We start from the raw sequence: 27,220 nt of genomic DNA, 5'->3' as shown, positions 1-27,220 counted from the left end.
TGGCTAGAGGAAGTAGGTCCCTAGAGGCATGTCCTTGGGGTTAATTTTGTCTCTCTTCTCTCTCTTCTGTCTCCTCTCTCTCTTCTCTCTTACACCTCTCTCTCTCTCTACCCGCCCCCCCCCCCCCGCCTTCTTGGCTGCCATGAGCTGAGCAGCTTTCTTTTGCCATGTTCTTCTGCCATGTCATTCTGCCTTACCTCTGGCCCAAAACCGTGGGACTGGCTGACTCTGGACCAAGCCCATGAGCCCAGAATAAACTTTTCCTCTTCTAAGTTGTTCTTGTTAGGTATTTTGGTCACAGCAAATGAAAAGCTGACTAACACAATGTCCTTTATAAAAACTGAACACATTTCTAGGAAAATCCTATGTTTGTTGAACAATAATTCAGAAGAAGTCCGGACTTTGATTCCAGAAGTTTTAAATGTATGTGCTTTCTCCATAAAACTCACTTCAGTTTAGATCCTTGCTATAAGTGAAATATGAACTTTAAAACTTTTTATTTGATGGAAAGGGTAAACAAAATCAGCATAATACATTTACTCCTTGACCTGCAGGTCTTAGACAGTTGGTGAAATGACTGACTCAGAAGACGATGATACCCCCCAGCTTTCCTCCCATACCTTAGCAGCGCTCCAGGAATTTTATGCTGAGCAGAAGCAACACGCGGACCCAGGTGGGGATGACAAATACAACATTGGAATAATAGAAGAAAATTGGGTAAGTAAATACATTCCACATCCACCAGGAATTAGTGTTGTAGAACCTATTCTGTTCCAAGTCCAGTGTTTGATTCTTCCCTTGATACCAGAGTCTTATCACCTGTCGTTCAGGAGCTGATAACCATGGGGAACAAGGACAGAAAGCAGTCCATGGACATTTTTGGATGGTGTAAATGCATATTCTCCTGGTTCTGACTATCAGGCTGGTTGGTGAGGGGGCTTTTAAAATTGGGGATAATGTGTCATTGTGTCTAACACAACCTGTACTTTGTTCTCGGATAGAGATTCACATCATTGATTTTCCTGGAGCCCAATATTCCTGGTAGGAAGAGATAAATATATCATTGCAATAAGTAGGGTAACTGAACTTAAACATATAGTGAAAAAATTGATGAAAAGGAGTTTTTAAGATGTTAATATTCCTATATATAATAACTTATATGTATATGTGTGTATACATATGTGTTATGGTTTAAATGTGGTGTCTCCCAAAAGCTTATATGTGAGACAATGCAAGAAGGTTTGGAGGAGAAATGATTGTGCTATAGCCTTAACGTAATCAGTGAATTAATCCCTAATGGGATTAATTGAGTGGTTACTGGAGGCAGGTGAGGTGTGGCTAGAGGAAGTGGTTCACTGAGAGCATGGCTATGAGGTATATAATTTATATCTGGAGAGTGGAATCTCTCTCTCTCTCTCTCTCTCTCTCTCCCTCCCTCCCTCCCTCCCTCCCTCCCTCCCTCTCCTTTCTGATCATCATGTGAGTCGCTTCCCTCTACTACACTCTTCTTCCTCACCTTGAGCCCTGAGGAATCTGTGGATTGAGACCTCTGAAACCATGAGCCCCCAAATAAACTTTTCCTCCTAAAATTGTTCTGGTCAGGTCTTTTAGTCAGAGCAGCAAAAACAGCTGACTAAAACAATATGTGTGTGTATTACACTCATATATATATACACACACACACACACACACACACACACTAAAAGGGGAATTTTAAAAATGAGTTGAGGGAAACCCTAATACAGGAAATTTTTGAAGGAGACAGTTGAGAAACAGATGAGACCTGAAGTTTTTTTTTGCAACTGGAAAGAAACTAACATTTTTATTTTATTTATGTACTTATTTTTCAGACTTTTACATTTTGTGTCTAGTTAGGATCTCTGAGATATGTAAATTTTTATTTACCATCTGTTTGAAATCAAGTGTGATGAAATGTTTCTTTCCACTTATTCCTTGTGTTATACCTATTCCAAATCCCCTTTCTCAGGATTTCCCTTCTTTACGTATTTTCACCTTCTAGCTGGATGTTTCTGTAGATAATAAATTTATCAGAATCTTGAAGTATTGCATTATTCTTGAGGTCGTCTTTTTCCCTTCTGCTTCATTTTTAAAATACTGTCCACTCTTTTCTTGAGTGCACTAACTGGTTGTTGTAGAACATATATAAAAGCATATATAAAAGCATGAACAAGAAAATAATAATTAGTCCTAATGGAGGAAGTCTCCCAGGAAATAGAAAAAAATAGTAATGATATGAAATATAGGAAAGAAAACATTAGAAAAACTAGAAAATAAATCCAGGATACTCATTCAACTAGTAGGGAGTTCCAGAAAGAATAGAACAAAAACAAAGAGGAAAGGACATCTTCAAAGAATAACATTAGAAATTTCCTAGGACCAAAAATCTTACTAAGGCACATGATTATGATGATTGTGAAAATTATAGATTTGGGTGTTAAAGAAGATCTCAGAACCTTCCAGAGTAAAAGCAGGTCAGATACAAAGCTCAGAACTTTGTTAAGTCTTCCAGATAGCTAGCTGTATTAGAAACTAAGACACTGAAATGCCTTCAACCTTTGAGTGAGAATTTTGTTCAGCTTGGAGTATAGACTCAGCTAAAGTAATAGTCAAGCATGAGAATAATAAAAACATTTTGGATATAGCAAATTTTACAACATTTACCTCCTGTGCTCTTCTCTGGAGCTACAGGAGGATTTGTTCCAGCAAGTTAAGATGTACCCTTCAAAGAAAGAGGAAGCTTCAGGGAAAAGGAGGTCTGACACTTAAAGCACGAGAGGGAATACATGATAGTGATTCACAAAGTCCCAGTGTAATATCTATGTTGTAGGCCTGGGGAACAATTGGTCCAGATTACCTTAGGAAGATGGCATCATTCAGGATAGAGATCTTTAAAGGAAAAAGTAAAAATTATAGGAAGAAAATTGTATTGAAAGGCCAATGGAGGATGTTGGAGAAATTTGGCATAAGTACAAAGAAACCAAGCAAAAGAAATGAAATAATCATGCATTTATTTTTTATTTTATTTTTTTTTAGAGATAGAGAGAGAGAGAGAGAACTTTTTAATATTTATTTTTTAGTTTTCGGTGGACACAACATCTTTATTCTATTTGTATGTGGTGGCATGCTAGGTGAGCGTGCCACCGCTTGAGCCACATCCCCAGCCCCATAATCATGCATTTATTAACTGAAGGGAAAAAAAAGTATGCTGGAAGGGAATACAATCATAATTTGGCTCATCAACGGACACTTATTATTAATTCTAACTAAACACAACTGGGGTTACAACTATATTGAGAGGGTGAAGGAAAGAGGAAGGGTATGTATGAGAGCGCAAAATCCTCATCTTCATAATAAGTAATACATAGATTTGATTAACCAAGAGAGAGCATTTAAACATAATATTTAGAGATATGGGGTAAACAATTGAAGGAAGGATCAAGGGTTGAAAATGGTGGCATCTGAGAAGTAGGTCCAAAGGTGGGGAGATATGGGATAGGAGGCCTGTTTTTCTTTAGAAGCATAGTAGTCCTTTTGACTTTTAAAGTCATGTTCATGTAACACATTGATGAAGAGTAGGATTTTTAATTTAATTGAGTGACATAAAGAGGGAACCAAAACACATCATTGTCTCCTAACAGTGTTATGTGAGGGAGAAAGACAACTCAATGCCAACCAGCAGGTAGCTCCTACCACTTATGATACTTGAGAGCAGATATCATCTGCCATCTCCCAAATCCATGCTAAATGCACTTTTATAGGGGCTTTCCTCCAGCTGTCCTAGCAAAGAGGGCAAGGTCAGAGCTGGGCAGTTCTTCTGTAGCTAAGAATGGATAGATATAGAGGTACACATTAAATCATACATATATACAAATGTATGTGAATGTTCTCCTCTTTGGAAACATTTTAAAATATGTAAGTATATATTCAGTAAATACTGTGCAGACATCTAGATGGAAATAAGTGAACCAATCTTACTTCTAATTATAGTCAGTTAATATTATTAAAGATTTGTTTACATGTTCATACCATTTGCCATTTAGAATAACACCTTATTCTAATTGTTGTAATCATTTTGAATGCTATATTGTTCTGAATAACATAGAACTGTTAAATCTTAATAAGACCTTCCAGATAAACCTTTTAAAAGGTCAAAGAGAGTGCAACAATAAATAAAGCAAACTATTCTAAGACTGAAGCAATGACTGTTTTTGATGTGTGCTATGGGAACAACATGTGAGGATAACAATGTAGGCTATTCAGATAGTGGGAAGTCAAGGAAAGCTACCCAGAGTGAAAGGTGGGAATTAAGTGCCATAGTGTTCTATATTTAAAAAAACAAAGCACTTCAACCCTCATTAAATTAAAATGAAACATAAAGTAATGATGTATTAAAAGAAAATACGATATTTTCATGATCTAAAGTAGAGAAATAAGAAGATTGATTTAATATATAATTAGAAACTTACCACCATGTGCAGTGGTATATGCCTGTAATATCAGCTACTTGAGAGCCTGAAACAGGAGAATTTTAAGTTAAGGCCAGCCTGAACAGTTTGGAAAGATCCTATTTCAAGACTTTTTTAAAAATATATATTTTTAAAGGGCTGGGTTTAGTGGTAGAGTGCTCTTCTGTGGGACCGCAGGTTCATAAACAAGGTTAAAAGACAAGGAAAAAATATCTGTATCTGTGAGAGCTAAAGGATCAACATGCAGATGTTTGTGTACACCAAAGATACCAAAAAACATTCCTATTAGCACTCAGAACTGGTTCTATTACTTCTTATAACAAGAGACTGTACACCATGGGGAAACTGTGAATCATCTTAGTAAGAGGGAGTTCAGAGATTGTTTTGTGATATGGGCTTACATTAGGTGTTGGGGAGAGTCTGTCAGAAAGCAGGCAATTCTATAATTTGAATATCTTAATTACTGTCTTGGAGGTGGGAGGAATCAAGTGGGCTAAAGCTATAATTTGTAAAGCATCAACAAGCCCTCATGTTATCTGGGAAAAAGGTCATTTTTGTGACTTGCAGTGTTCTTGTTTTATCTGTACTAAGACATGATTACAGAGTGGTCATTTTTGTCTTGCTCCATCACAGTCAAGAATAACTCTGATGCATTTTCTAAAATAGTTTCTGTTAAGAAGAGAGCAACTGGGCCTAGGCACTAGTTGCAGGCTGGCTCTGACACCTGTCATTTTTCTTTTCTCATAATATATATAAAGAGCTTCTACAAATAAATAAAAAATAATAAAACAGTAAGCAACCCAATGAAAAAGTAGGGAAGAATAGGAACAGTTTGGGCTGGGGTGGTGGCTCAGCAGTAGAGCATTTGCCTAGCACATGTGAGGCCCTGGGTTTGATCCTCAGCACCAAATAAAAATAAATAAAATAAAGGTATGGCATCCAACTACAACCAAAAAATAAATATTTAAAAAAACAGGAACAGTTTATAAAAGAAAACATAAAACTGAATAATTAAACACATGAAAAAATGTTCAGCTGTACCAGTAGGGTAATGCAAATTAAAACAGTTAAACATGGTTGATAGTAATTTAAATTGGTTCAACCACTTTTGGAGGGCAATTTGGCAGTAGCTACCAAAATATTAAATGCATATACCCTTCAATCCAGAATTTCATTTCTAGAAATTTCTCCCAGAAAATTATATGCACAGGAATACAAAGGGGGAAACTAAAGAGGTATTTATTGTAGCACATTTGTAATAATAAAAAACTGGAAATTTTGAATCACCATCAAAGAGGAATAATTAAATTCTGGAATACTTTTAAAAAATGCAATTGTAATGTTTCTTAACTTTATTTAAGAAAGCTCAGCAATGATGCCTTACAGAGTTAGATTACAGAGTCAGTTTGAAGAGGTAAAATCATGGTACACATCTACTAAGTGAAATTATTTTTTAAAGTATTGGATTTTCTGATGCAAGATGGTAGACTGGTCGTATGGATTATCACTTTACTTTTTGCACTGAATGAATAGTAAAGATGTTTTTTAACCAAATTATTACATTAGAGTCCTAGCCACTTGGGAGGCTGAGGTGGGAGTATCACTTGAACCCATGAGTTAGAGACCAACCTGGGCAACATAGCAAGATCCCTTCTTAAAAAACAAAAAAATTGGGCTGGGGTTGTGGCTCAGGGGTAGAGTGCTCACCTAGCATGTGCAAGGCCCTGAGTTCTATCCTCAGCACCACATAAAAATAAATAAAGATATTGTGTCCAACTGCAACTAAAAAATAAATATTTTTTAAATTACCTTAGAAAATAATAAAAGAACAAAGAATGCCCTGAACTGATCAGAACTTTTAAGGAATTTCTGGAAGAAAAGCAAGTGAGTTTCAAATGGTCTGTGAAGCAACAGAGAAAATTGCCATCATAGTGAGAACCATCATGAATAGGGAGCTTTTTGCCCGTGGAGAACCAGGAGTGCTGGTTCCAGTCCCAGAGCCTATGAACATAGCATGTAAAGTGGTCATGGACCAATATCATTGTGATGAATTATATGATGTCCTGCTACCATGACAGGGCCAGTCGGTCTCTTCCCCTTCTAGTCATATCTGGAAGTCAAACAGAGCATCAGAATCATTCACCTCCAGGCCAAATCCCAAAGGATTCCTCACTAATCAAACTGGAGATCCTGCTTTGGGAATGCTCTAATTTGGGAAGTAAAGGCAGAAAGAAACATAAAATTGAATCCAAGGTAATTCTAGAGCTCCATGATAGTAAAGAGGAAAAAAGGCAGCGCCATTCCAGAGGGAGCTATACTACAGTCCTCCATACTCAGCACAGTTTTCTTTCTGATCAGATTTTAGCCTTGAGATACAATTCACAGACCATGCAGTTCAGCCTTAATAAAATTCAGTATAGAATTCATAGTTTTTAGTATATACATAAGATTATGAATATACTACACCGAGTTTAGGGACACAATTCATGAGATTGTTGCAACAATCACCATGGTCAATTTTAAAACATTTTCATTGCCTTAAAAAGAAACCCTATGTCTTTTCACTGTCACTTTGTAATCCCCCAGTCCTCCCAGGCCCTAGAAGCTGCTAATCAACTTTCTCCATCCATGTCTTAGTGTGTTTGGTACTCCATTTTATGACTGAATAATGTTCCATTGTATGGACGTGTACTATGTTTTGTCTATCCATTCATCAGTTGATAGGCATTTGGGTTATTTGGACACTAAACAGATCAAGATTAGGATTATTATTTTTTGCAGTGCTACCAGTTGAACCCAGGGCCTCTTGCATGCAAGATAAGCACTCTGCCTCTGAGATATATCCCTAACATTTGGATAGATTTTGGGGGGGGGGGTGGTACCAGGAATTGAACTCAGGGGCACTCAACCACTGAGCCACATCCCCAGCCCTATTTTGTATTTTTTATTTATAGACAGGGTCTCACTGAGTTGCTTAGTGCCTCGCTTTTGCTGAGGCTGGCTTTGAACTTGCAATTTTCCTGCCTCAGACTCCTGAGTCACTGGGATTACAGGCATGCACCACCATAACTGGCCTTTGGATAGATTTTTTTTCCTTTTTTTTTTTTAAAGAGAGAGAGAATTTTTAATATTTATTTTTTAGTTTTCGGCAGACACAACATCTTTGTTTGTATGTGGTGCTGAGGATCGAACCCGGGCCGCACACATGCCAGGCGAGCGCGCTACCGCTTGAGCCACATCCCCAGACCTTTCCTTTTTTTTTTTTTAATATATTTTTTTATTTGTTCTACTTAGTTGTACATGACAATAGAATGCATTTCAATTCATTGTATACAAATGGAGAGTAACATTTCAATTCTCTGGTTGTACGTGGTGTAGGGACACACCATTTGTGTAATCATACCGTCCTAGGGTAATGATGTCCGTCTCATTCCACCATCTTTCCCACCCTCATAACCCCTCCCAACCCTCCCCTTTGCCCAATCCAAAGATTCTCCATTCTTCCCAAATCCCCACCCACTATAGATCAGCATCCACTAATCAGAGAAAGCATTCAGCCTTTAGTGTTTGGGGATTGGCTTACTTTGCTTAGCGTAATATTCTCCAACTCCATCCATTTACCTGCAGATGCCACAATTCTATTCTCTTTTAATGCTGAGTAATGTTCCATTGTGTATATATACCACATTTTCTTTATCCATTCATCTATTGATGGGCATCTGTGTTAGTTATACAGTTTAGCTATTGTGAATTCAGCTGCGATAAACATTGATGTGGCTATCTCACTATAGTATGTTGACTTTAAGTCCTTTGGGTATAAACCAAGGAGTGGGATAGCTGGGTCAAATGGTGGTTCCATTCCAAGTTTTCTGAGGAATCTCTACACTGCTTTCCAAAGTGGTTGCACCAATTTGCAGTCCAACCAGCAATGTATGAGCGTTCCTTATTTTATTTTAGTATTTATTTTTTAGTTGTAGTTGAACACAATACCTGTATTTTATTTATTTATTTTTATGTGGTGCTGAGGATTGAACCCAGGGCCTCGCACATGCTAGGCGAGTGTTTTATTTGTTTTTATGTGGTACTGAGGATCAAACCCAGTGCCTCATGCATGCTAGGCAAGCACTCTACTACTGAGCTACACCCTCAGCCAGTCTGAGTGTACCTCTTTCCCCATATTCTCTCCAGCACTTATTATTGCTTGTATTCTTGATAGTGCCATTCTGACTGGGATGAGATGAAATCTTAGTTTCGATTTGCATTTCTCTAGATACTAGAGATGTTGAACATTTTTTCATATATTTGTTGATCTCATGTATATCTTCTGAGAAGTGTCTGTTCAGTTCCTTAGCCCATTTATTGATTGGGTTGTTTGGGTTTTTTGTATTAAGTTTTTTGAGTTCTTTATATATCTGGAGTTTACTGCTCTATCTGACATGCATGTGGTAAAAATTTGCTCCCATATTGTAGGTTCTCTCTCCACCTCATTGATTATTTTTTTTAAATATTTTTTTAGTTATACATGGGCACAATATCTTTATTTTGTTTATTTATTTTTATGTGGTGCTGAGAATCAAACCCAGGGTCTCACACGTAAGAGGCGAGTGCTCTTTCGCTGAGCCACAACCCCAGCCCCCACCTCAATGATTATTTTTGCTGAGAAGTTTTTTAGTTTGAATCAATACCATTTATTGATTCTTGATTTTATTTCTTGTGCTTTAGGAGTCTTGTTAAGGAAGTTGGGGCCTAATCCAACATGATGAAGATCTGGGCCCACTTTTTCTTCTATTAAGTGCAGGGTCTCTGGTCTAATCCTTGATCTCCTTTGAGTTGAGTTTTGTGCATGGTGAGAGAGAGTGATTTAATTTCATTTTGCTATATATGGATTTCCAGTTTTCCCAGCTCCATTTGTTGAAGAGGCTGTCCTTTCTCCAATGTATGTTTTTGGCACTTTTGTCTAGTATAAAATAATTGTATTTATGTGGGTTGGTTTCTATACCTTCTATTCTGTACTGTTGGTCTACATGCCTATTTTGGTGCCAATACCATGCTGTTTTTATTACTATTGCTGTGTAGAATAGTTTAAGGTCTGGTTTGGATGCCTCCTGCTTCACTTTTCTTGCTAAGGATTACTTTGGCTATTCTGGATCTCTTATTTTTCCAAATGAAATTCATGATTGCTTTTTCTAGTTCTATGAAGAAGATCAGTGGGATTTTAATAGTAATTGCATTAAATCTGTATAGCAGTTTTGGTAGTATGATCATTTTGACAATATTAATTCTGCCTATCCAAGAGCATGGGTGATGTTTCCATTTTCTAAGGTCTTCGTCAGTTTTCTTCTTTGGAGTTCTGTAGTTTTCATTTTAGAGGTTTTTCATCTCTTTTGTTAGATTGATTCCCAAGTATTTTTTATTTTTTGAGGCTATATTGAATGGGATAGTTTTCCTAATTTCTCTTTCAGTGGATTCCTTACTTATGTATAGAAATGCATTTGATTTTATGTGTATTGATTTTATATACTGCTACTTTGCTGAATTTATTTATTAGTTCTAGAAGTTTTCTGGTGGAATTTTTTGGATCTTCTAAATATAGAATCATGTCTTCAGAAATAGTGAGGCAAATAGTGATAGTTTGAGTTCTTCTTTTCCTATGTGTATCCTTTTAATTTATTTTGTTTGTCTGATTGCTCTGGCTAGAATTTCAAGGGCTGAGTTGAATAGAAGTGGTGAAAGAGGGCATCCCTGTCTTGTTCCAGTTTTTAGAGGGAATGCTTCCAATTTTTCTCCATTTAGAATGATGTTGGCCTTGGGCTTAGCATAGATAGCTTTTATAATGTTGATATAATCCAACTTTTCCTAGTTTTTGTAGTGTTTTGAAAATGAAGAGGTGCTATATTTTATCAAATGCTTTTTTTTTTAGCTTCTGTTGAGAAAATCATCTGATTCTTATCTTTAAGTCTATTGATATGATGTATTACATTTATTGATTTCCATATGTTGAACCAACCTTGCATCTCTAAGATGAACCCCACTTAATTCAGGTGCACTATCTTTTTAATATGTTTTTGTATGTGATTAGCCAGGATTTTATTGAGAATTTTGGTGTTTATGTTCATCAGGGATATTGGTCTGAAGTTTTCTTTCCTTGATGAGTCTTTGTCTGGTTTTGGTATCAGGGTGATGCTAGCCTCATAGAATGAGTTTAGAAGAGTTCCCTCCTTTTCTCTTTTATGGAATATTTTTTTTAAGAGAGAGAGTGGGGGGGCGGGGAGGGAGTTTTTTTTTAATTTTTTTATTTTTTAGTTCTCGGCGGACACAACATCTTTATTTTTATTTTTATTTTTTTTTGTATGTGGTGCTGAGGATCGAACCCGGGCCGCACACATGCCAGGAGAGCGTGCTACCGCTTGAGCCACATCCCCAGCCCTTATGGAATAATTTTAAGAGTATTGATATTAGTTCTTCCTGGAAGGTCTTGTAGAACTTGGCTGAGAATCCATCTGGTCCTGGGCTCTTCTTGGTTGGTAGGCTTTTGATGGCATCTTCTGTTTCCTTGCTTGAAACTTATCTGTTTAAATTGTGTATGTGGGCTGGGATTGTGGCTCAGCTGTAGAGTGCTCGCCTAGCATGGGCTGGACCGGGTTCGATTCTCAGCACCACATAAAAAAATAAAGGCATTGTGTTGTGTCCATCTACACCTAAAAAATAAGTATTAAAAAAAAAAGAGTTTTGAAAAAAATAAAATAAATAAATTGAGTATGTCCTTTTGATTCAGTTTGGGTAGATCATATGTTTCTAGAAGTTGTCAATGTCATTGAAATTTTCTATTTTATTGGTGTATAAATTTTCAAAGTGGTTTCTAATTATCTTCTGTATTTTAATAGTGTCCATCGTGATATTTCCTTTTTCATCACAAATTTTAGTAGTTTGAATTTTTCTCTTCTTCTCTTTGTTAGCATGGCTAAGAGTCTATCAATTTTATTTATTTTTTCAAAGAAACAACTTTTCATTTTGTCAAATTTTTGAATTGTTTCTTTTGTTTTAATTTTATTGATTTCAGCTCTGATTTTAATCATTTTGTCTTCTACTTTTGGTGTTGATTTATTTTGTTTTTGTTTTTTCTAGAGCTTTGGGATGTAATGTTAGGCCATTTATTTGTTGACTTTTTATTCTTTTAATGAATGAGCTCATGCAATGAACTTTTCTCTTAGTACTACCTTCATAGTGTCCCAGAGATTTTGATATGTTGTATGTTGTTTACCTCTAAGAATTTTTTTTATCTCTTCCCTGATGTCTTCTGCTACCATTGCTTATTCAATATTGTATTATTTAGGCTCCAGGTATTAGAATAATTTCTATTTTTTATTTTATCATTGATTTCTAGTTTCATTCCTTTATGATCTGATAGAATACAGGGTAGTATCTCTATTTTTTTGTATTTGCTGAGAGTTGCTTTGTGGCATAATAAATGATCTATTTAGAGAAGGATTCATATGCTGCTGAGAAGAAGGTGTATTTGCTTGATGATGGATGAAATATATGTCTATTAAGTCTAAATCATTGATTGTATCCTTGAGTTCTATAATTTGTTTACTTTTTGTTTAGAAGATCTATCCAGTGATGAGAGAGGTGTGTTGAAGTCATCCAGTATCTTTGTGTTGGGATTTATTTGCTTCTTGAAATTGAGAAGGGTTTGTTTGATATACGTAGAACCTCCATTGTTTGGGGCATAGATGTTTATGATTATTATGTCTTGTTGATGTGTGGTTCTCTCAAGCAGTATGAGATGTCCTTCTTCATCTCTTCTGACTAACTTTGGTTTGAAGCCCACTTTATCTGATTTGAGGATGGAAACCCCTGCTTGTTTACATGGCCCATGTGAGCGATATATTTTTTTCCCAACCTTTCACCTTCAGTCTGTGGTTGTCTTTTCCTATGAGATGAGTCTCTTGAAAGCAGAATATTGTTGGATGTATTTTTTAAAAATTTAATCTGCCATTCTGTGTCTTTTAATTGATGAGTTTGGGCCATTAACATTCAGGGTTATTATTGAGTCATGGTTTGTATTCCCAGTCATTTTGGTTTATTTTTGATTTTTAACTTGAGTTGGTTTCTCCTTTGATTGGATTTTTCCTTAGTGTAGTTCCTCCCTTTGCTGATTTTCACTGTTGTTTTTTATTTCCTCCTCATGGAATATTTTGCCAAGAATATTCTGTAGTGCAGGCTTTCTTTTTTTTTTTAAATATTTATTTTTAAGTTTTAGGTGGACATAATATCTTTTATTTTATATATATATTTTTTTTAATTTTTAAATATTTATTTATTTTTTTAGTTTTCGGCATACACATCTTTGTTTGTATGTGGTGCTGAGGATCGAACCCGGGCCACACGCATGCCAAGCAAGCGCGCTACCACTTGAGCCACATCCTTTATTGTGGTGCTGAGGATTGAACCCAGTGCCTCATGCATGCTAGGTGAGCGCTCTACCACTGAGCCACAACCTGTAGTGCAGGCTTTCATGTTGTAAATTCTTTTAATTTTTGTTTATTATGGAAGGTTTTTATTTTATCATCAAATCTGAAACTTAATTTTGCTGGATAAAAGATTCTTGATTGGCATGCATTTTCTTTCAGTGCTTGATATATGTTGTTCCACAATCTCCTGGCTTTGAGGGTCTGGGTTGAAAAATTTGCTGACATCCAAATTGATTTCCCCCTATATGTAATCTGAAACTTTTCTCTTGTGGCTTTTAAAATTCTGTCCTTATTTGGCATTTTCATTATAAGGTGCCTTGGTGTGGATCTGTTGTAATTTTGTACATTTGGGGTCCTGTAAGCCTCTTGTATTTGATTTTCCAACTCATTCTCCATGTTTGATATTATTTCATTGCAGACATTGGCCATTCCTTTGGTTTGTATCTCTGTGCTTCCTCTAATTCTTAGATTTGGTTTTTTCATGTTGTCCCATAATTCTTGGAGATTCTATTCATGGCTTCTCACCTTCTTCACTGTGTGGTCAACTTTATTTTCAAGATTATATATTTTGTCTTCATTGCCTGAGGTTCTGTCTTCCAAGTGATCTAGTGTTTGTGATTCTGTTCACTTGTAACTGAATCTAGAAGCCTAATCAGGTTCAAGTTTAATTTTTTTGGAGGGGAAGACTCATATAAAGGTAGGGGTATATTCTCTCAAGAGAAACATTGACCAGTTGTCTCTTTTTGTCACATTAGCAGTAACTGATACTTAATGCATACTTAGTAGTCAGTTAGTAGTAACTGATACTTAATGCATAAATTTAATTCATACATATGGGCTTCAAAGAAATTAATTTACAAAAGAAGTGAATACATGCATACTGGCATAGTAGGTATAAATGAAAAGAGCAAAGTTTATGTGAATTCTGAAATGATATCAACCCTTCCCTCTGTTACAGCAATTGAGCCAGTTTTGGTATAGTCAGGAAACTGCTCTGCGACTTGCACAGGAGGTGATTGCTGCTGCTGGAGAAGGTGGCAGGTGAGATTCAATATTTGTTTCCTTTTTGTCTTCTACTCTAAATGAATCTGAGGCACATCTCACACAATGGCATGAAAACTGGTTATCATGCTTATGAACCCTAAATGGATCTGTAAATTAATATTTTGAACGTTCTTCCTAGATGAGAGATGGTTTGTGAGAAGTTTTACTATAATATACAAATATTGTGGGTTGCAGCACATGACCAATTAAGAACTGCTTCAACACTGAGTTTAGGGATGCATTCAGAAATCTATTCATCATGTCATTTCTAATCTCTCTCTCTCTTGTTTTTTTTTTTTGGGGTGTGTGTGTGTGTGTGTGTGTGTGTGTGTGTGGTTGTACTAGAGATTAAACCTGGGATCTAGCACATGCTAGGCAAATGTGATATTCTACTACTAAACTGTATCCCCGGCCTTTATTCCTTTTTTTTTTTTTGGCGGTTCTGGGGATTGAGCACAGGGTCTTGTGCATACAAGTCAAGCACTCTACTAACTGAGCTATATCCTCAGCCCACTATTCTTATATTGACATTTTCCAACCAATTTCTTTCCTTTATATGTCTAGAGTTTGCTTTAAAAGAGAACACCTTGGAGGCTGCGGGTATAGCTCAGTGGTAGAGCACTTGCTTAGGCCCTGAGTTTGATTCCCTAGCACAAAAAGAGAGAGAAAGAGAGACAGAGAAATCATAATGTTTGGTCTTTTTGAACTTTGATGAATATAGGCTTTCTTTTTTGTTAATTTGGTTTTTATTTTTGTCAAAGGTTTTCATGCATATAATTTTTGGGGGAGCGGGTACAAGGGATTGAACTCAGGGGCACTCAACCACTGAGCCACATTCCTAGCCGTATTTGTATTTTATCTAGAGACAGGGTCTTACTGAATTGCTTAGTGCCTCACCATTGCTGAGGCCGGCTTTGAACTCTGCAATCCTCCTATCTCAGCCTCCCAAGCTCCTGGGATTACAGGCTTGTGCCTTTGCGCCCAACTTCATGCATGTAATTTAAAGGGTCAAATGTTTCTAAAAGGTTTATTCAGAAAAACATCCATTACTAACTTCCCTCATGCCTGCCCCCTACTTTCAGCTTCTTTTCAGTTGATTCTTTTGGTATTTACAGTCAGATTTCTGAGTAATATGTTTATATTGCTACTTTGTGATTTGTCATTTTTAGACATTTACTATCATTCCCCCTTATCTGTAGGGGGATCTGTTCCAAGATCTCAGTGGGTACCTGAAACCATAGGTAGTATGAAACTCTTTATACACTATGTTGTTCCATACATACATTCTTTTTTTTTAAACTATAGTAGTTTTATATATATATATATATATATATATATATATATATATATATATATATATATAGTTGTATATGGACACAATATCTTTATTTTGTTTATTTATTTTTATGTGGTGCTGAGGATCTAACCCAGTGCCTCACACATGCAAGGCAAGCGCTCTACACAGTAATAGATCAACAATAGCAACTGAAAGTTATTTAAAATTTATGAACAACTTCTGGAATTTTCCATTTAATGTTTTAGAATTATATCAGTTACAGATTACTGAAACTGCAGAAAGCAAAACCACAGTTAAGGGGGTACTTCTTTCTTTTCACTGTAGAGGATTTAGCTCTTTTTGTGCTCTACCATAATCACATAATATGCATGCTTTCTGTCCATATTCCCAATAGTCCTATCTTAATTTTAGTTAGGACCGGTGAAAGGAAAGTGAGAAAACAAGAGACAGAAGAGCAAGAAATGAAGGACGGAGACCAGGCAGAGAGCCACACGAAAGTTTATTTGTCAAAGCCGACAAATAAAGGCCATCTCTCTATAGAGAGGAGAGAGAGGCCCCAAGATGTTCGGGTGCTCAGCTTTTGTGGGTTAGGGGTTTGGAGTTGTCGTTGTGGCTCTATAGGATAGGATCAGGGGTGCTTGCGTTAGAGCTAGGCAGGTGGGGTATAGCATGGGATTGGCTTAGGTCCATGGTACCATGGGGCTTTCCAGAGCAAAGAAGTAGTGTCCTTCTGGGATTGACTTAGGGTTATGGTACCATGGGGTGGGTAGGTCACTAATGGAGGTGAGGGGAGTTTGGGTAAGAGGAAGTACAGGAAAGTGAAACTTATCTCATAAAATGGCAATTAACATTTAAAATGGCTGCTCAGATGTTAAATCAGTACCCTATAACTGGCTCATGTTGTTGTGGCTGTATAGTCTTATTTATAGTTAAGACTTCAATTTTCCTCTTTTCTACAATTTTTATTTTCTATGCAGATAATAATTCTTTTATTTTTATGTATTCTGTATCCATATTATTAATTAACTTCCAAATTTTCTATCTAGATCTCCTATCAGTAAGTACAAACATGTTTTGTTTTGGTTTTTTTACTTTTAAAATAAAGTTTATTTTGCATATTTGAGGCTTACAATATGTTCTGAGATACATATAGATAGAATGGTTGCCGTGATGAGGCAGATTTCCAAAACATACTACATATTACATATTTCCCCAGTTTTTCATTTGCTTTTTATTTGTTAACAATGTTTCTGATGTGAACTTTTAAAAAATGATTTATTTTATTTTAAAAACTCATTATTGTACCAGTTTATGGGGTCAGGTATGATAATTATATATATGTGTGATATATATAATATATGTTATATTATATATATATAATATATATATATATATATCTTGATTTGACCAGTTCTCTCTCTCTCTCTCTCTCTCTCTCTCTATATATATATATATATATATATATCCCTCCCATCACTTCCTACTCCTAATCTAAGGTAACATTATTCTTCCCTAGTGCTTCCCCTGCATTACTGTGAATTAGCATCCACATCACCCTAATACAAAAAACAGACAAAGACACATTAAGGAAAGAAAACTTCAGACCAATAGCCCTGATGAACATAGATATAAAAATTCTCAATAAAATTTTTGCAAATTGCATATAAAAACATATTTAAAAGATAGTGCACCACGATCAAGGAGGATTCATCCCAGGAATGCAGGGTTGGTTCAACATATGAAAATCAATAAATGTAATTCATCATATTAATAGACTTAAAAACAAGAATCATATGATCATCTCAATAGATGCACAAAAAGCATTTGAAAAAATACAGCACTCCTTCATGTTCAAAAGACTAGAAAAACTAGGGATAGTAGGAACATACCTCAATGTTATAAGAGCTATATATGCTAAACTCAAGGCCAGCATCATTCTAAATGGAGAAAAACTGAAAGCATTCTCGCTAAAAACTAGAATAAGACAAGGATGTCCTCTTTCACCACTTCTATTTGACATCATCCTTGAAACTCTAGCCAGAACAATTAGACAAAAGAAAGAAATTAAAGGGATACAAATAGGTAAAGAATAACTCAAACTACCACTATTTGCTGATGACAGGATTCTGTACCTAGAAGATCCAAAAAATTCCACCAGAAAACTTTTAGAACTAATAAATGAATTCAGCAAAGTAGCAGGATATAAAATCAATACCCATAAATCAAATGCATTTCTATACATCAGCGATAAGTCCACTGAAAGAGAAATTAGGAAAACTACTCCATTCACAATAGCCTCAAAAAAAAAAAAAAAAAAAAGAGACAATCTAACAAAAAAGGTGAAAAACCTCTACAGTGAAAACTACAGAAAGAAATTGAAGAAAACCTCAGAAGATGGAAAGATCTCTGATGCTCCTGGTTAGGCAGAATTAATATTGTCAAAATGGTCATACTACCAAAAGCTTTATACAGATTCAATGTAATTCCTATTAAAATCCCAATGACAGTCTTAGAAATAGAAGTAGAAAAAGCAATCATAAAATTTATTTGGAAAAATAAGAGACCCAGAATAGCTAAAGCAATCCTTAGCAAGAAAAGTGAAGCAGGAGGCATAATAATACCAGACCTTAAACTATCCTTCAGAGCTATAGTAACAAAACCAGCATGGTATTGGCACCAAAATAGACTGGTAGCCCAATGGTACATAATAGAGGACACAGAGACAAACCCACATAAATACGGTTAACCTTCCAGAGTAGCTGGGATTACAGGTGTTATTGCACCAGATGTTATGGTTTGGATCTGGAATCCTCCAGTCTCGTGTGTTGAAGGCCTTGTCCCTAATGCAGTAATATTAATAGTTGGGGATTTGGGGAAGTGAATGCATCATAAGAGCTCTAACTTCATCAGTGGATCAATTCACTGATGGATTAATAATTTACATAAACTCTTGGGAGGCGGTATAAATTGTAGGAGGTGGGGCATAGTTGGAAGAAGTGGGTCCCTGAGGCATACCCTTGGGGACTATATCTTGTCCCTAACGCCTTCCTTCTCTCTTGCTCTTGCTCTCTCTCACTCTCTTTGCTTCCCTGCTGCCATGAGCTGACAGTTTCCTCTGCCACACCCTTCTTCCATGATGTTCTGCCTTACTTCAGGCCCAAAGTAGTGGAGCCAGCCAACCATGGACTGAGACCTTTAAACTGTGAGCCAAAATCTTTCCTTCTCTAAGTTATTTTTCTCAGGTGTTTGTCATAGCAAGAAAAAGCTAATTACTACACCTGGCTTCTCCCCTAACACTTGGTAGTGATAGTTTTTCTGGGTATTTAAATCTAGATTTGGAAGGAATTGCTCCATTTTCTCCAAGCTTCCATTGTTTCTGTTGAGAAAGCCAATGACACTCTGATTTCTTGTAAGAAACCTGTTTTTGTTTTGTTTTTTTGGTTCTTCCCCCTATAGGCTTAGGGTTTTCTTTTCTTAATCTTTGGTACCCAGAGTAGTTTTTTGGTTTTTGCCACTTTTATCTATTGCATTGAACACTAAGAAATCCTTTCTTTTTTTTAACTCACGTCCTTCAGTTTGGGAAAGAAATTGTCTTAAATTCTTTCTTTGATTCCTTCACCCATGGTTTTCTTTTTCTTTCTTTTCTTTTTTTTTTTTTTTTCTGTTCCATTTCTGGAACTTCTGCTAATTGAATATGGACTCTAATTTTCTCATTTTCTGTCTGTTGTCTCTTTATCCAGCTTTCTCGGAGAATTCCTCAACTTTATTGTCTAACTATTCTATTGAGTTTGTCATATATACTATCATATTTGTAATTGTATATAGCTCTTTTTTTGACCTTTGAATATTAATTTACTATTGTATCTTGTTCATCCCTCTTAGGAATATTATTAGTTCTGTAACTAATTTATAACATCAGGATCAGGATGAGCTATTTCCTAGAGAGCCCCTAGTGTCAATGTGTATAGCATTTTCCTATAATTTATAAACATTTTCTTTTCCCTGCATAGTTTCTGTTTACTCTGAAATGCTTTTATCTATCTAACCTCAGATACTTGTCTAATATTGGTGCTTCAAATGTCTGTTGACCCTCAGCTGTACATTCATATTTAAGCATGGGGCACTCAAAAGCTGGAAGATTTGACACGTGGGTGTTCCTTATTTACTTTAATTTATTGTTATTATTGTTTGGTTTGGTTTGGGGGTTAGCGCTAGGGATTGGACCCAGGACTTCACATGTGCTAAGCATATGCTCTACCACTGATCTACACCCCCAGCCCTACATTATCTACTTTGGTCTCTATAGTTGGAGGATCAGGATGAGCTATTTCCTAGAGAGCCCCTACCTAGTGTCATTGTGTATAGCATTTTCCTATAGGCTGGTCAGAGATCTAGGGAAGATTCTCTTAATTCTTCCCTGGAAGTTATGCATCCTTCAATGACTGAAAGAAGAGGAAGTCTCAATATCCATTGAGTTTAATGTATTTCTTCTAACTTCCTATTCTTTTGTTTTGTTTTGCTTTGCTTTTTTTTTTTTTCTTTTCAGTGCCAGAAATGGAACCCAGAACATTAGCCTGTTAGGCAAGTTCCCTGTCGCTGAGCTAAACACCCAGTTCCCTTTTATTTCCACATAGAACCACATCATCAATTGTGGTTATCATCCCTCTCTTGAGCATGCCCCAATCCAAAGAACATTCCTCCAGTTTCTGCCAGTTGTGGAAAGCATATGCTCTAAGACATGGGTGTGGAAAAGAATCCTGGGGATGAATTACTTCTTAAATAGATACTTTACCAGTCATGGTGCAGTCCTGTAATCCCAGCTACTTGGGAGGCTGAGGCAGAAGGACTACAAGTTCAAGACCAGCCTGGGTAACATAGTAAGACCCTGTCTTAAAATAAAATTAAAAAGCCTGGGAGAGAGAGAGAGAAAGGGAGAGCCTTGAAAGCAACTTTTTGTTTTTTTTTTTCTGAAAGGTGACATCAGTGTTTCTAGGTACTAAGTCATAATTTTAAACATGAATGATAGTAAAAATAATTTATTGATCACTGTGTACCCTCTCTTATAAGTGCTTTACCAGCGTCGTTTTATTCTGTCCTTTCGTCTCTGTGGAGTCATTACTTTTATGCTCTCCATTCTAAAGACAGACAGCAAGGCTGGAGAAATTCAGTCATTTGCAGAAGGTCACCCAGTGGTTAGCTGGCTCATCAGGTGCTACCTGATAACCTTCACTATCTTTTGCCAACTTCTCCAGCCTCTCCGGTCTCATTCCATCTTGCAACTTGGTCCACTGCCCTGCCTGAAGTGCAGGGAAACCTGCTCAAGCAAGCACTGAGATTTTGTTTGCCTGGAAATAGCTTTATTTCTTCTTTCTCAGAAAAATTTTGCATTGTATGTAAGCTGGGTGTAATGGTGCACACCTGCAACCCCAGCAACTTGGGAGGTTGAGGCAGGAGGATAACGAGTTTGAAGCCAGCCTTGGCAACTTAGCAAATCCTTGTCTCAAAATAAAAAATAGAAAGGGCTAGGGGTGTAATTCAGTGAAAGGAAGGGAGGTTGGGAGGGGAAAGGAGGGAGGGAGGAATTTCCATTGTGCATACCTGATCCTGAATGTTGCAGTTTGTTCTTTCAGCGAAGTAGAGATAGAATTGCGCTGTCCCTGTGTCCTCCCAGCCCTGTGCAGAAGTGCTGAGCTGGGAGGGCCCTGTCCCCACCAGCTGGCTAGGACACACGTTTTGACCTCACCAGCCTTTACTATCCCATACTCATGAAATCATGTTTTACTCTTCTCTGTTCCTTGAATAGATCTTGGTGATCAGTCCTAATCAGCATACAGAGGTCTATTTCAGTCTTTTTAAAAGTGGCTACCATGAAATAAACATACCATAGTCAAGTCAGCATTTCAATATTTAGGTTACCCCTGGATTTTTCAGCAATTGGAGTTAAAAGTTATCTCTTGGAAAACTACCCATTCATATAAACTGTGCACTACTTGTAATGAAATAAGGTCTTTGAACTGGGAATGTAGCTTAGTGTGCCTAGCATGCACAAAGCCCTGCATTTGATCTCAAGCAAAAAAGAATACATTCTTTGATTTTCTTACATGCACAAAAAAAGATGCAAACATTCAGAGTAGTTTGTCTGCAATAAGACCTCGCTTTATTATATCTTTTTGGAAAACTGGAGGTATTTAGGGATCTACTTGGGATTTTTCTTGCAAGATCATGAATATTACAAAATGACTTCAAAATATCTAGTTTGGACTAAAAGTATTTGAAAGGAGTATTAAAAACTCAACATGAAAACACTTGGTGAATTTAGACTTTGGGCTAACTACATCTAATTTTTATCATAATGTGTTCCTGATGTTTTTAACATTTTTTCTATAAAAGTACATTTATTATTTCATAACCTCAAATTATGAGTTACGTATTTTTAAATAACAAATTCTTTAAAAGTGAGACTATATAATGTTTTTCTCAAAAATTTACTAATCATTAGCTTGCACTATTATTTGATTCAAGAAAATCTGAACACAAGGACCCATTATTTTGAGGAAAGTAGCACCATTAAAGATCTCTCACAGTGTATTCATTTTGTATTGTAGAATTGCGTGTGTGAGTGCCCCCAGTGTTTATCAGAAACTCAGAGAACTACACAGAGAAGACTTCTCTATATACATCTTTGAATATGACAAAAGATTCGCCATGTATGGAGAAGAATTTATCTTCTATGATTATAATAATCCACTGGATTTACCTGAAAAAATTGTTGCACATAGTTTTGACATTGTAATAGCAGATCCTCCCTATCTTTCTGAGGAATGTCTCAGGAAGACATCCGAAACCATCAAATACCTGACAAGGGGCAAGATTCTGCTATGTACAGGTAGGTACCACATTTTGGGTCTCATGTAGGCTGATGACAGTGGATAGTCAAGTCTTGGGTTCCAAGAGCTGGAAGAGATCTTAGAACTCAGATCCTTAGAACTGAATCTTAGAACTTACCATGTGACCTTAAACAAGTTATTTAACCTCTCTGTGCCATGGGTTTCTGATCTATAAACTGAAACTGATAATAAATACTACCTGCTTTTAAGGGTCATGGTGAATCGTGCTGACCATGAAATGCTTAGCTTAAGATCTGACACTAAACTGTCATCATGGTAACAATAGTATTTGATCCAGACTCCACAACTGATAAAGAGAAAATCAGAATCTATAAAGGGAATTGTCTTAGGTTATAGAGCTAAACATTACATTAGGTTCATTAGTAAAAGTTTTCTTCATGCAACTGATACACTTTCTTAAGATTATTTATTAAAATTTGAGAACTAAAACTTCACCTACCCATCTCTTTACTTCTGTGCAGCCCTGTGTCTGTGTGCTTGGTGTGGTCGTGGGTCCTACTCCCAGGTCCTCAGGGCCACAGCTTCTTTCCTGCATGCCCTACTCTGCTCTTTGCCCTGGAGCTGCAGGGGGTCTGCTCTTGGGTGGTGTAGAATTGTTTATTTGGTGAAGAATGCCACTCTTTGTCCATACCAATGTAATTTACTTAATGTTCATTCATTTGACAACTATTTACTAACCCTTTGTGCCAGCCAACAAGCAAGTAATCTGATCTCTTGGGATATACCTTTTAGTTTTAGGAGAGAAATATTGTAAAAATGTGACAAAACAGACCTAAGAAATGAAGCTCTAATTCTCTTCAAGTGTAATGAAGAAAGAGAAGCAGGGCTGGTACTGAGGAAGACAGGGAGGGAACTCCAGACCCAGGGCAAGATCTCAGCGGGAAGTCCAGGTGCCCTCAACCCTGGCAGGGGTGGGCCAGCACAGACCAGGTTCAGGGGCTCAATGTGACCAGAGGGTGGTGTCAAGTAGTGTGGAACAAGAGGTGTTCCCCACCCAAACCCTGTACAGATGAGAGCCAGGAATCAAGGCTTTCTTTTACAGTGTTTAGTCCAAAAACCACTGGGTCCAATTAGTCTAATTGGTCCAATTGGTCTCTGGAGCTTTGTACCAAAGTGGCTAGTGGATACAGGTGCCACGTGGGGCCACCACAGTGTTCAGCTGAGAGTGACAGCAGTTCTGGCAAGGTTACAGCATTAGGAATAGATAAAAGATCATGTTGGGTGATAAAATTGGAAGAACTTGCTATGATCTGAATGTGGAGGGGAAGAAAGGGCAAGAATCAGGGATTCTTCTGTTTTCTGGCTGGTGCTCTCTGCAACATGTGAGTGTTGGGAGAGGAGCACTTGGGCAAGATGGACCACAGGGCAAGGAGTAGGCTGGGAGAGAAATTGGAGAGATGGGCAAACAGGTGGTCCATGTTCATTCATAGGCTCTGTAAGATTATATGCTAACCAAAAAGAAGTTATTGACTCAACCGGGAAGGCCTAGTAGTTCTTTTTGCTTTCCTCGTCTTCCTTTATAAATATAATCCACTTCTGTTTCTAAGTGTCCAAGCTTTGCAGAAATAGGAAGATTACTTATTAACTAAAAAAGAAATGGAAAAAGTAGATAATTTATAAAAATGTCAGAGAAGGTAAAGGGGGACATAAAGAATGGACCCCCACTCTCTGTGTTAGTTGTTTCAAGTGTTTTAGTCTAGAATCTGCTCCACAGCCATGATTGGTCCCCTCTCCTGGTTGGTATTTCACTCTGTTTCATTGGATTTGTTCTCCTCAGGTGCCGTCATGGAAGAACAGGCAGCGCAACTCCTGGATGTGAGGATGTGCAAGTTTATTCCAGAACACACACGAAACTTGGCAAATGAGTTCCGCTGCTATGTGAATTATGATTCTGGACTGGACTAGGGAACCTAAACATGGACAGGGACATGTTACAGGAAAGGATCCCGGTGACATTTTCATTTCCCCCTTTTTATTTTCTTAGTCAATTGAAAAGCTATAACCTCTTCTCCCACTCCCCCCAAACTGGGGCTGTCCTGGCCTAATTTTCAGAATAAAGGAGAAAACTGTCATTATTGTTTCTTTAATGAGGGCATCCCTGGAGTTTGGGATTCTTCTGCCAATCAAATCCATGGAATTAGAGTTGAAAGAAATCTTAAAACCTGTCTAATGCATTCCTCATTTGATAACATATGTGGAAAAAACAGAACAACTTGCTGGCTTACCCAAGCCTCTTGAGGTGAACAGGATATTGGTGTCTGCTTTGGGCCAGAGGTTCCTTAAAGTGGGCTCCTTCTGACCAGCAGTGGATAGTGGGTGCTTCTAGTGGTTGGCATGCAGCATCCTTGGTCTTGTGAGAGCACTTGACATCCTGCTCCAGCCACCCAGGGAGACTTGACTTGCCTCCATGAAATCAGTTGATAATCCAAGGAACCAATTTTTGAGTGCCTTTTATATTTCTCCTCCTTTTCCCAGTTTGGGAGGGGTGACTTGAATGTATCTCAGGTGCCCTCTGCCAGTGGCTGAGCCTCAGCATTCTCATTCCAAACTGCCTGAAGAAGTCAGTGCCACCTGTGAACCAAACATTGTTACCAAGAAACAGCTGGGGACTGCACTAGATTCTTATTGTTCAAAAAATATTTCTGATACATCTATACCCCAGAAGGCTGCATGGTAATCAAAAGGAATGGACCATTGAAATCTATAAGTTGGATGGATCTTAAGGACATCATGCTGGGTGAAAAAAGCCAATTCCCAAAGGTCACGTGCTATAGGTTTCCAGTTATATAACATTCTCCAATGGAGAACAAATGGGGGAGGGGGGCTGTGGGGAGGGGCACGGCCACAAAGGGAAGTTCTCTGTGGTCCTGGATTGTTTTGTGTCTTGTCTGTGGCTTGGGTTTCACATGCACAAATGAGTATGTAAAACAAAATGTGAACTTGGAATAGAGAATGGGGTCTGTGGTTGTACTGGCCTTGGTTTCCTGGTTGTGACATTATGCTGCAGGGGGGAAACTAGGTAAAGGGTACACACCTCTCTGGTAATATTGCAATTTTTTGGAGATCTATAATCATTTCAAGATACTTTCCCCCAAATCAACACTGTCTCTCTGGGAAAGGGTTATTCCCACCTCATATGACTTGCTTTGGCTGACCGAATGTGAAAGGAAGTGACACGAGTCACTTCTGAATAAAGCTCTGCTTCCGACAGTGACCAGCAGCATTCCAGACAGAAGCTGCTCTGGCTACGTAGTCCTCAAGGGTGGCAGGGCCATAGCCAACAGGCAGGGGACATGAGGAACAGTGAGAAATGAGCTTTTGCTGTTGACCATCAGACTGCGGGACTTGTGACTCACTGGAGCTAAACCTGTCCTATCCTGACTGATCCAGAGAGGAGGGGCTGGGCATGTGAACCCCAGGGGAACTGGGGGAACTGCTCTTGTTTTTTTCTCAGAACTCAGTAATCATACTTCCAGACAACTTTTAATTTAATAATTATTTTTATGAGACATTGATTTTTATCAGCACCTGACACATTATTTAATAAATGTTTTTTAAAAATCACTCCTTCCCAGGCATGGTGGCACATGCCTGTGATCCCAGCGGCTCAGGAGGCTAAGACTGGAGGATTGAGAATTCAAAGCCAGCCTCAGCAACAGCGAGGTGCTAAGCAACTCAGTGAGGCCCAGTCCCTAATAAAACACAGAATAGGGCTGGGGATGTGGCTCAGTGGTTGAGTGCCCCTGAGTTTAAAAAAAATCCACCTTTCCTTATGAATTGGTATGCTAAAAATCACCTAGGCCAGTGACAAATTATGTATAGAAATGAAATGTTCAGCTTACAAATTGCAGACAAGTAACAACCTAGAAATCACAGAATTTTGTCCTGTAAATCAGTCATTTTGTTGAAGAAAAACCTTATTTCTTTTCCAGAGGAGAGAGAGGGAAAGGGAAAGGCTTAATTCATTAAAAATTTATACAAGTTAGAAGGCTTACAAAATGAAGTAATGGCATTTTTTGTTTAATAAGCAGCCAAAGTGTGTTTCACAGCTTTGGACCCCTGATACGATTTCAATTATAGCAAATCTGTGCTCAGTACAATCCACTTCTGGATTTCATAAATAGTCTGCAGCTATACCTTTGCGACCTTTAAAACAAAACAAAACAAAAAAACCATTAGGCCTGGTGTGTTCCTCCCAGTCTGCCCGATTAGGGGTGGAGGCACTCCAGACATCTGCCAATCATCATATACTCTCAGGAGGCTCCTGGCCCCTTATTCTCCAAGAACTTAAAAGATTGAAAAGTATTTTATTTTTTTATATTTTTAGTTGTAGATGGACACAATGCCTTTATTTATTTGTTTATTTTTATGTGATGGTGAGGATCAAACCCAGTGTCTCACACATGCTAGGCAAGTGCTCTACCACAGAGCTACAATCCCAGCCCTGAAAAGTATTTTAATAGACATTTTTGTAAGTCAGAGGTTTGTACTGAGAGACAAAGTAATGAACCCATGAGTGAGAAAGAATAGTTTCACTTTTGCTAACAGAATCTAAATAATTATTTGGCTGTATATTTGGAGCAGTGAGGTGCCTAGAAAGTTAAGAGCAAATGTAATGCACAGGGCGGCTCTTTTCTTTTTGGCAGTACAGGGGATTATTGAGCCTAGGGGTGCTTTACCACTGAGCCACAGCCCTAGCTCATTTTTATTTTTTATTTTGAGGCAGGGTCTCACTAAGTTGCCTAGGCTGGCCTCAAATTTGGATCCTCCTGCCTCAGCTTCCTCAATCTGTGGGATTATGCACAGGGAACTTTAAGACCTCATTTCAGATAGGAGTTCCATGTTCCTTCCCTCTCCATTCGATTCTAAAATCAGAGCTCGAGCCAGTTACTAAAAATGATCCTATTTTTTTCCTCTTTACTCTGCTGAAAGTGATGGAGTGAAATGGGATGTTCAGGAAACTGGCCCCCTATATGGAACTGTTGGTATATGAAAAATATATTTTATTTA

The 27,220-nt window shown here is 37.5% G+C and overlaps 1 protein-coding gene across 2 annotated transcripts in view; it reads left to right on the top strand.

Moving 5' to 3' along the window:
* Positions 1-24,282, top strand: part of Eef1akmt1 (EEF1A lysine methyltransferase 1) — a 41,055-nt gene extending 16,773 nt beyond the window's left edge. For both annotated transcript variants that reach the window (XM_046447701.2, XM_046447710.2), the window contains 4 exons: positions 555-717; positions 13,920-14,002; positions 21,908-22,188; positions 23,988-24,282. In XM_046447701.2, the coding sequence (XP_046303657.1) occupies positions 574-717; positions 13,920-14,002; positions 21,908-22,188; positions 23,988-24,115 (636 nt within the window). In that variant the 5' untranslated portion in view covers positions 555-573 and the 3' untranslated portion in view covers positions 24,116-24,282. The remainder of the gene's footprint in view (positions 1-554; positions 718-13,919; positions 14,003-21,907; positions 22,189-23,987) is intronic.
* The last annotated feature ends 2,938 nt before the right edge of the window (positions 24,283-27,220 follow it).

This window comes from Marmota monax, unplaced genomic scaffold (assembly GCF_021218885.2).
Source record: "Marmota monax isolate L192 unplaced genomic scaffold, Marmota_monax_Labrador192_F-V1.1 WCK01_AAM20220418_F8-fsc00043, whole genome shotgun sequence".
Classification (NCBI taxonomy): Eukaryota; Metazoa; Chordata; class Mammalia; order Rodentia; family Sciuridae; genus Marmota; species Marmota monax.
Note: the sequence above shows the minus strand (reverse complement) of the source record. Positions and strands in the feature narration are given on the sequence as shown.